A 10,279-nucleotide genomic window follows, 5' to 3' on the forward strand; every position below is an offset into this window, starting at 1 on the left:
GGCCAATAGAACCACACTGCAAAAAGTTCCATATTGAAGCCGGTCTCTAACCGTCCCATCATCACGACTTCTTTCGGCTTTCTCTCAGTCCGCTGATTCGTCACGTCAAAATGCCTCGAATACCGCGGGTAGGGGCTCTAGCCTCTCTCCCTTCGACAGTCGTCCCCGTCAACCGAGTCCCCTTCGTTGCCCGCGTCGCCTTCTCAACAACCCCCGTCCACGCAGCTGGTCGCAAGGCCGAATGGCTCCGAGATAAGCTGTGGAAGGGTGAAGCTCCTGGAGGCGATGATCCCTATCAAGAGAGAGTAGAACCAGAACAGATATCAAACTTACCGGAGGAAGCCTTGGATCTATCAAATGTCGACCGTAGGCCATACGCTGTGCGCACCACTCGTCTCGTGCTACCTCCAAGCCATTCCGAAGCCATGACCGAGAAGGAGGTCGAGTCTGTCGACACCGAATATACGCCGGCGACTTCAATCGATGAACTTGAGGAAATTTCGCCCGTCAAGACATGGTGGGACCAACCAGGCCACTGGGGTGAGGAGAGCGAATTCCAAGGCTTCGGCAGCGCAAAACGAGTAGAGGATCAGGCAGTTATGGAGATTTACGTACGACAAGCTCTGGTCGAGTCACTGTCATACCAGCAGCGAGGACTTATTAAGGAATATGCCGTAAAGAAGTGGCCTTTTGGTGACAGGGCCCACCTGGACCGAACATTGTCTGTGGGAATTCGATTTAAGGATGGAAAGCCTCTTCTCAGCACGCATTGGAGTGCAGTCACCGAGAAGCTGAAGCACGCTGGGCCCGGAGAGGTTGAGGCAAAGGTTGAGATTTCTCCCGAAGAAGCTCAGGCGCTGGTTAATGTTATCGACCCCTCATGGAAGACCGCCACTCTTGACAATGACCACCTCAAGTTTGCTGTATGTATCCCACCTCTTCCCAGAAGTGATTTGTACTGACAATATGCAGATCCGCAAGCGTATCTACCAACTCACAGGCCATTTCATTCCCGACGTCAAGGTTGCCGCCTCCCGCACACCACAAGAGCTCATCACTGTAGCCCTAACATTCGCCAAGCGGGGCAAGAAGCTCGCCGAGGTTCTTGAGGATCAGAAGGCCCTGTTTGCACTTCCTAACGTCAAGGTGCACAACAGGAGAGTCACACCTATTGACCGCGAGGTTGCTGTTGGCCGCTGGAAGGTTATTGAGGAGGAGTTGCAAAAGCGAGATCTGCCCGTCACTGGCACAGGGAAATATGGCAAGAATATGGAAAGGGATTGGCTGACTGGTAAGGCTTAAAAGTTCATGTGAGGTGTATGAACAGAGGTGATGTATGACTGTATATCTGTACATGTATAATAGACGAACAAAGAAATCTTGCATCACTGTTGCTATTCTCTTAAAGTGGTGCTGCTGACCGACTATATCTTTCTCGAGATAACTACTCGCACAGCCAACATCCTCGACTTTTATCGTTGCATCAAACGAGTTTGAAGCACTTTCTGCAGGGCCTCTTCAGCGTTCCTACATGAGGGATAACCACCTATCAGTGGAGCACAAGCATATAGCATAAGAGTCCTAAAGATGGTTACTTATTTCAACTTGTTCATTCATGCAGATGCAACCATCATCAAGCATCTTGTCTCGTTTTTTATCCAACTAATTTACAGGTATTTGTTCTTGCACAGCCACTCCTTGACATCCTCCTTATCCCTTGCGAGCCAGTTTTGCTTGGCGGTCATAGAATCAAGACTCTGGGCCAGCTCAAGGTCAAATCCCTTGGTGCCCTTCTGCTCAAAGAAGCTCTTGACATCGGAAATCTGGTCCTCGTGTGTGAGAGAGCTTGTAGAAATGGCGACCATATCGCCAAGGAGTGACATGCCAGGTGGGAGTCGTTTGGTGAGAACGTCCCAGTTGTCCTTGACCCATCCCCAAAGGGCCAAGATACCCTCCTTGTGAGCGCGGAGACCACTGAGAGGCATGTAGATATCCTGGGTCTTGACGTTATCGCTGAGAGTGTACTCCAGAGTTCGCTTGATCAGCGCAGGATCCTTTGCAAAACCAAGTGATCGGAGAGCAGTGTTTCGCTCACTGCTTTGCTTGGCAGTCTCATATTCTTTCATAATATCATTGTACTCTTTCTCGCCTCCATAGGTAACCGCAACAGCGAAAACACTAGGTCGCAAGTTGGGCTGTACAGCATCTCGATCGCCATTGATGAACTTTTCGAATAGTTCGAAAGCGGCCTTCTTAGTAGGTTCATCCTCGACAATGGCGGCCTTACCGAACATGAGAGCCTTCATTCTTTGGGCAGTGAAGTCATCCTTGTCAGAAATATCCCAACCGATCTCGTTAGCCTTCTTGCTGACCAGATCTCTCTGGAAAGTCTTGAGAGCCTCATTGACATCATCATCTTCAAAGATCCAAGCATCGCGGAGAGATCCGACACGAAGAGTAATCTCATCCCAGACAATGAACTCGTCTTCGGAGTCAAGTTCTTGGAGAAGCGACAGCAAGCCGGATGTCTTTTGGTAACCAGCAGCAGCAAGGGCACCGGCATCAGCAATCATACCGGCTCTGTCTTCAACACCTAGGAGACCCGCCTTGGCGTTTTGGCCAAGCTTTTGAAGTCGCTCGCTAGTATAAGATGTACGGTAGATACCAGAATGGCCAGAGTTGATCTTGTAGAAGTCAAAGTCAGGCACCTCGAAGTCTGCCTCGCGTGTGTTGAGTGCCAGATCTTCCTGGATACCGTCCTTAGTTCGAAGGTTGAGGAAGACGGGGTAAAGGACTTCATCCTCCTCAGGTTTGACATCGGCCGTTCTAAGGAACCGGTTCTGCTTGACATGGATTGTGCCCTTGCTTTCGTCCTCTGTGACTGCTACGACTGGGTAACCAACCTTCTTGGTCCAGATGTCAGCAACGCGCTCAACATCTTTACCACTGGCCTCGCTGAGAGCGGCCCAAAGGTCTGTAGTCTCAGTGTTGCTGTATGCGTGTCTGTCGAGGTAGGTTCGGATACCCTTTAAAAAGACATCCTCGCCTAAGTATTTTGAGATCATGCGCAGGACACAAGAACCCTTTTCATATGAGATAGCATCGAAGATTTGGTTGACCTCATCAGCACGCTTGACAGGCACTTCAATGGGGTGAGAGCTGCGCAGAGAGTCGAGACCGAGGGCAGATCGGAGATCCTCGGTAACATAGCCTTCCCAAATCCTCCACTCGGGGTAGAAAGCATTAGAGGAGTACCAAGACATCCATGTTGCGAAACCTTCCTTTAGCCACAGACCATCCCAGAAGTCCATTGTGACCAAGTTGCCGAACCACTGATGAGCCAGCTCATGTTGAACGACCTCAGCCACCCGCTTTTTGGTGACGGCACTGCTGGTCTTTTCATCCAATAGAAGATCAACGACTCGATATGTGATGAGACCCCAGTTCTCCATGGCCCCAGCGGCAAAGTCGGGCACAGCAACCATGTCCATCTTTGGAAGAGGATATTGGCTGCCAAATTGTTGCTCGTAGAACTCGAGTGTTCGTGCAGCTAGCTCGGCAGAAAAGACGGCATGGTCAAGGTCTTGATCGGGAGTGCACCACACTCGGATAGGGACTCGAAAGTTGTTAGTCTCGTAGGACTTGAGGTCACCAATGACGAAAGCCAGAAGGTAGGTAGACATGATGGGAGTCTTGTTGTAGGTAATGGCCTTGCGCTTCTTGCCTGTAAACTTGGAGTCGACTTCTTTCTCAGAAGCGACATCCATGTTACCCAAGCATACTAGATCCTTGTCAGCAATGAGTGTTACGGTGAATGTCGCCTTCAGAGCTGGCTCGTCCAGGCAAGGGAATGCACGGCGAGCATCGGTGGCCTCGAACTGGGTGGTAGCAAGGTATTTGGTGTTGCCATCTTCGTCCTTGTATGATGACCTGTAGAAACCTGCCATGTCATCGTTGAGAGTACCGGTGAAACGTTGAGTCAACCTCGCCTTCTGACCAGCGGGAATCGTCTTATCGAAGGTAACGGTGGTGGTTTGGGTATCCTTGTTGTAATCGAGGGTAGGCGAGGAGCTAACAGTGGCACCATTGGCTTCAACAAGTGTCTCGTGGATATCGATGTCGACCGTGTTTAGGGCAATAGAGGTTGAGTCTTCGACGACATCGAAGTCGATGATGACGGTACCTTCATACTTGAAGGTCTCGAAGTTTGGCTCGAGGGTAAGATCGTAGTGCAGGGGCTTGACATTCTTGGGAAGAACTTGGCGTCCACGACGAATGTCGAGACTCGCGCTAGCGACATCGTTTCCGTTGCGATACATGGCTCGTCGACAAGAGCAGTTACGCTGCTGCTGACGAGGGACGAGAGAAGAGGCTTTTGAGTTGTGCAGAGGTTTAGTGAGAACTGATCGAGGGGAAGAAGCTGTGGAAAAGGTAGAGGAGAGAAAGGAATGTAATTGAGAGCGGTGAAGATGTTGATATGGTGTTGTTATAGAAGGAGCTGACCCGTAAGTTGAGGCTCTAGCTCTTGAGCTGATGCGGGGGAGGGGTCCTGAATGGAAGGTGCGACGGATCATCGGCAGGTCGGCATCGTAGCCTCCGGGCTTCGTCAGCGCTGAACGACCTGAAGGAGCAGGAGCAGGAGCACTGAACGGCAGGCAAAGAGCCCGCCGCAGTGAAGATATCAACGGATTAGACTTCATTGAGTCATCAGCGATGCGAAAACAATCTCATTACACCCTGAAAAAGGAAATAGGGTTGCAATCGCCCTCGAAGAAACACATTGAGTGTGATTCGGAAGATTTCGTGCAGGCTGCCACACCCTTGTTGGATAAATTGGGCCGCACATTAATCGCTATCGAGCACTAAAATAGATTGATCGAGTCATCAAATTCTCGTCTCAACTTAGACCTACGACTTTAGGCCTAAATGACATAAAGATTTAGATGAGTTTACCTAAATTTAGGCAATTCAGTCTAAAATTGGCAGACCTTCAACGACAACAGTTTGTCACAAAGAGTACCTAATCATGGATGCCTCTTAACACATCCCAAGGCCCGCTGACAGAGCAGTCATTATACGGTCATCATCACTAGAGACAACAGCACCATCTGGTGACATTACACATTCTTCATTCAATATTATACATAAGCCGGTATTATCAGATGCCGAGTGCCTCCCTGCGGCTCTTGCTATTCAGATCAAGATAAGGCGCTTCGCCAAGACTGCAAACTCGATCTCCAGCTCTCGCTTCCTCATAGTCATACGTTGCGCAGTGGAAAGTTGATCTATTATCCCAGATCGCGAGATCATTCTTGCTCCAACGGTATCGGACCTGGGCATCGTGGTTCTGTGTCACTAGGTTGAAGAGGTACGCCAGCAGTGTATCGCTCTCATCTTTTGACAACCCATTAATGCGCTTGGTGAAGCCCTTGTTGACAAACACTGACTTCCAGCCTGTGACTGGGTTTGTTCGGATGAGAGGATGAACTGATGTGAGGTTCTCGCCTTGATTGAGAGGAGACCCACGGATGCCTTTGCGGATCGGGTTGCCCAGGCGTCGTGCCTCGTCGTGGAAGAAGCTGGCATCGTGAGTCGCGGTCAGTCCTTCGAGGAACTTCTTCATGGGGTCTGACAGTCTATCGTAGACCTCATATCCGGATGCCCAGAGCTGCTTCAAGTTAGCAAGATGTAGGTGACGGAAAGAACAGAACTAAGCAACATGGGTTGCTTGAACCTCAGTCGTAAGTACATACTGTATCACCGCCTGTCTTTGGCAGAGTGTGAATCTTGAGCATAGCATAGTCTGAGGGAACCTTCTCAAAGGTGATATCGCTGTGCCACCCAGCAGATGCATATCGGCTTACATCGCTGAGCTGATGTGTCAAACCACCTCCCTTCTTCTGCTTCTCACTTGAGATAACACTGATCTGATCACCCAACTCACTACCCTCTTCAGTCAAAGGATGCACATGCAGACCTGAGCTAGTAGGGCACCCGGCAACCTCTGTAAGCCGCAGCATAAACTCCTTCATCTCTTGAGGAGTGACATCCTGGTTCTTCAGAAAGACAACACCTCGTTGAGAAACAGTGACTGCAAGATCACGGATGTGTCTCTCGTCCCATTTCAAGAGGTCTCTAATTTGGAGGCCATTGTACTCACGGCCGATGACAGGGGTGACGTCGAGCTGAGGAATGTCATCAAGACTACCCGTGTAAGTCAAGGGTTCTGATAGACGTGGACGGCTTTGGACATCTCCGCCGACAATATTGCTAGAAACGGTCTCGGGTGCAGCAGAAGGCATGATGCAATATGTGCTTGTGTTTGAACAATATTTGTCAATTGATAAGAAAACGAGGGCAAACAGTGACAATTATGTGAAGCTGTATCCAAGCCGGAGTCTCTTTCGGAGGATAACCACCCATTGATAAATAACAAGGGCCCGGCATGACGGGAGTGAGCCTAACCAAGAATGGAATCCTCAGACCGTTACAGGCCAAACGTACAATGCCGAATCATTTCCCCCCGCAAAGACGACATCGGGACTAATGATGGCATGCTTGAGAGAGGAGAATTTCTCGGAGAATCTACCCCAGCTCTAACGAGGGGTTTGGACCAATCTCGTAGCTGTAATTTCTACAAGTGCCATGCTCTGAGTTCCTAGTCCACCTGTTGTATCTCACCTGGAGAACCATGGCCCTTGACTATGAGAATTGAGTGTTACCAAATCTGGCTTCATGTCCTTATGGCGTGCGTGATCGAGCCACCCAACAAGGGGACTATTGTGTATACTACCTACCGAAAGAGTCTCCGGCGACAAACTATATCCATGGTCAAAGTGTAGATGTCTCTTATATATCTGACCAAGAACCCAAGTCTTGGGATCTCAGCGACGATCACTTCAATTGAGTCTCTTGACAGTTATCCAACTCATTGAGTGAGATTCTTTTTATGCCATGGGCAACCCGGATATTGAGACGAGCTCGGCAGCTGCTCAGCGCGTGTCGGTGGAAATCACCAAGACGCAAGTCGGAGTTGGCCGAGAGCAATTGTCAGACGCTCTGCCTCCTCATGCCGACTACGAAGGCGGCCATCGGTGGGATCCCTCGGCTACATGGACTCCTGAAGAGGAGAGACGGGCAGTACGAAAGACTGACCTCAAGCTTTTGTCTTGGCTGTGTCTTATGGTATGTACTGTTTCTCAATTGGTGGTGAAATCGGCTTACACGATATAGTTCTTTGGCCTGCAATTGGATCGTGGAAACATCTCCAATGCGCTCGCTGATGACCTCTTGACTGATCTCGGATTGACTACCGATGATTACAACAACGGAACCACCATCCAAGTCCTTTGCTTCTTGCTGGCTGAGTTTCCCGTTCAGTTTCTCACCAAGCGATATGGCTTCAAGCATGTTCTTCCCACGCTCATGGTCTGCTGGGGTATTGTCTCAACCTTCCAAGCCTTCATGACCGGACGAGCTGCTTTCTACGTTACCCGTGCTCTCATTGGTACCTTTGAGGGTGGTTTCATCCCCGGTGTCATTCTCATGGCGACTTACTTTTACACCTCGAAGGAGCTATCTATTCGACTTGCAGCTTTCTGGTCTACTCTCAACATCGCCCGTGTCATATCTGCTCTCCTTGCTGCTGGACTGATTGAGATGCGAGGTGTCAACGGCCACCCAGGCTGGTTCTGGCTTCTCCTCCTCGAGGGTCTTCTTACCGTGGTCATCGGTCTCGTCTCGATGGCCTACCTTCCTACCTCGCCCACAGGTACCAAGTCTCTCATCTGGCGAAAGTCTTGGTACACTGAGCGTGAGGAGGTCATCATGATCAACCGCATTCTTCGAGATGATCCTGCAAAGGGTCTTACAGCATTGAAGGAGCCTGCTACATGGCAGGATGTCAAGAACGCATGGTCGGACCCCTCGCTTTGGGGTCTTTATTTTATTGGTCTCGTTGCCTACATTCCTGCCGCACCTGTTCAGGCATACTTGACTCTTACGCTTAAGCGAGTTGGAAAGTTCAGTACCTTGGCTAGCAACCTGCTCACCGCACCCTCTGCTGCACTCCAAATCGTTACTATGCTTGCGCTGGCATACAGTTCAGAGTACTTTAACGAGAGGACGTTCCATTGTCTATTTGGCGAGATCTGGTCACTTCCACTTCTTACGGCCCTTCTCACTCTTCCTGACGAGGGCCGAGAATGGGGACGTTTCTCTATTATTACCCTGATCTCTGGATATCCCTACTTTCACCCTCTGGTTTCTTCTTGGATTTCCGAGAACTCTTTCGATGTTAAGAAGCGAGCCATTGCTGCGGCTACATACAACGTCATCGTTCAAATGTGAGTTTGACCCTTGCCTGATCAACAAACAAATACTAACAGAAAACAGGGGAAGCGTTACAAGCTCTCAGATCTACCGCAAGTGGGATGCTCCTTACTACAAAAACGGCAACAAGGTGCTCATTTCGATCCTGTGCCTCTCTGTCGTTGCATTCCTCGCCCAACGATTCTGGCTCATCCACCTCAACAAGAAGAAGATTGAACAGTGGGAACAGATGACAGCGGAGCAGAAGCTTGAATACCAGACGGACAAGGAACAGCGAGAGATTGATGGAAACAAGCGACTCGATTTCCGCTTTGCTTACTGAGGATATGAGTGTTGTGGTGATTGGGTCGAGTTAGTATTCTTTAGCATATGTATACACTGTATGTTAACCAGTTGATTCATTCAACGCCTGAGAATGGCTACGTGGGATCTGTTGATACATTTAAAGCAAGGTCTCCTGTGGTGCTAGGTTATGAAACTCATCGTGACTGAGAAAACTGCCGTTCCACAGCAACGCTTCTTGTATTTAGAGTTCAAGTCGTTACTGGTTTCAGTCGCTGTTCCCGCTGTCTTCGGCCAAGAATCCCAAACGCGGATGCAAATGCGAGCGCAATGACATTTTTCGCGATTGCTTAGTATTTATTAGTCATCAAATTAAGCATGTTTGAGGCACATCGCCAACTTTGTCTCAAAGCTTAATTCCTGTCCAATTCCTCTCATTTCATCTCAACTGCCTCGTCTCACGCATTTCTAATTCTTGTTCTCGAATAAAATTGTCAAAATGGGCGTCATCGGACTCACTGCCAGCGGCCTCGTCGGCGCTTTACACAGCTACATCCTCGTTCTGGAAATGTTTCTCTGGACCAAGCCTCGTGGAAGAAAGGCTTTCAGACTCACGCCCGAATTCGCTGAGCAGACCAAGACAATGGCTGCCAATCAGGGACTCTACAACGGCTTCTTGTCCGCTGGACTGATTTGGTCGCTTCTTCACCCGAACCCTGAGTTCTCAAAGCAGCTCCAGATCTTCTTCAACGGCTGTGTCTTGGTTGCGGGTGCGTATGGTGGTCTCACCGCCAACAAGAAGATTCTCTACATCCAGGCTGCTCCGGCGGCTCTCTCTCTTGGACTTGTTCTGTTGGATATGTAGAGTGTTATTATGAAAGTATGGATTCGGCCCCCAGGCTTTGGTAAATCTTGACCGCTAACATCTGACAGTATGATTTGTATACAGTTTGTTGAGCTTGAACCGTTTGTTTATCCAGCTATTTCCTAGTGAATATGTAAGAATCCAGCATCGCAAAAATATGGTGTCATTATGTCTTGGGTTGGCAAATGTGTTGTTGCTGTTCAATACTAGTTTGTTTTTTCCATCACTACCTTTGGCATCTAACGTGAAGCGAACCTCTACTGTCTTGTGACTATGGACGGTTACTTGTGGGAGACCAGCGACTCTTAGCAAGAGCATGCCTACCTTCACACCTGCAAGCTCACTCTCGGAAGGTCAGCTGCAACTCTCCTTGCTCAACCTGAACTGCTAGACTCTCTTATTACAGTGGTTGGTCAGCATGCTCGTTCCTGCCTAGACATGTACCGCCGACAGCTATGGCGAGATTAGAGGCGTGAACTGTGGCCGCTCATCAGTGTGGCCTCAAGACGCCATCGCAAGAAGCTCCTTGGTAGGATGCTCGGTTTGAAGGAGTCGGCCGATATTGACCGGGCATTGTGCTAACAAAGGTCAAGTCCTGATGCTGTCGACTCGCTCTCCATCCCCCGTGCTGCTAGCAACACCCGAATCAGTGTTGCCCAGCTAGAGGGGCGATGTTGCGAATTCCTTAATGTTTCGTCTCGGCGTCGATATAGCTCTTCGAGGCTGTGTATCGACTGATGTTGAAGTTCAAGTATGCCCTACAGCGAACATGCGACGGTTGAATAATAAGTTATAATTCCA

The 10,279-nt window shown here is 49.5% G+C and overlaps 5 protein-coding genes across 5 annotated transcripts; 3 read left to right on the forward strand and 2 right to left on the reverse strand.

Moving 5' to 3' along the window:
• Positions 1–110: 110 nt before the first annotated feature.
• FSUBG_1142 (ribosomal subunit 39s family) lies at positions 111–1,302 on the forward strand (the record flags this gene model as incomplete). Its single annotated transcript, XM_036676100.1, has 2 exons — positions 111–923; positions 973–1,302. 2 exons carry the CDS (start codon positions 111–113, stop codon positions 1,300–1,302), a joined length of 1,143 nt encoding a protein of 380 aa, XP_036543310.1.
• Positions 1,303–1,667: 365 nt separating this feature from the next.
• FSUBG_1143 (APE2-aminopeptidase yscII) lies at positions 1,668–4,700 on the reverse strand (the record flags this gene model as incomplete). Its single annotated transcript, XM_036676111.1, has 1 exon — positions 1,668–4,700. The coding sequence occupies one exon, from the start codon at positions 4,698–4,700 to the stop codon at positions 1,668–1,670; it is 3,033 nt and encodes a 1,010-aa protein (XP_036543311.1).
• Positions 4,701–5,158: 458 nt separating this feature from the next.
• FSUBG_1144 (family taurine catabolism dioxygenase) lies at positions 5,159–6,302 on the reverse strand (the record flags this gene model as incomplete). The annotated part of the gene is made up of 2 exons (XM_036676122.1): positions 5,159–5,668; positions 5,754–6,302. The coding sequence occupies 2 exons, from the start codon at positions 6,300–6,302 to the stop codon at positions 5,159–5,161; spliced, it is 1,059 nt and encodes a 352-aa protein (XP_036543312.1).
• Positions 6,303–6,954: 652 nt separating this feature from the next.
• Positions 6,955–8,653, forward strand: FSUBG_1145 (nicotinamide mononucleotide permease; the record flags this gene model as incomplete). Its single annotated transcript, XM_036676133.1, has 3 exons — positions 6,955–7,185; positions 7,234–8,345; positions 8,395–8,653. The coding sequence occupies 3 exons, from the start codon at positions 6,955–6,957 to the stop codon at positions 8,651–8,653; spliced, it is 1,602 nt and encodes a 533-aa protein (XP_036543313.1).
• A 459-nt stretch (positions 8,654–9,112) lies between these two features.
• On the forward strand, positions 9,113–9,478 carry FSUBG_1146 (uncharacterized protein; the record flags this gene model as incomplete). The annotated part of the gene is made up of 1 exon (XM_036676144.1): positions 9,113–9,478. The coding sequence occupies one exon, from the start codon at positions 9,113–9,115 to the stop codon at positions 9,476–9,478; it is 366 nt and encodes a 121-aa protein (XP_036543314.1).
• Between the last annotated feature and the right edge of the window lie 801 nt (positions 9,479–10,279).

Source organism: Fusarium subglutinans (genome assembly GCF_013396075.1).
Source record: "Fusarium subglutinans strain NRRL 66333 chromosome Unknown NRRL66333_c0000005, whole genome shotgun sequence".
In the NCBI taxonomy this organism is placed as follows: Eukaryota; Fungi; Ascomycota; class Sordariomycetes; order Hypocreales; family Nectriaceae; genus Fusarium; species Fusarium subglutinans.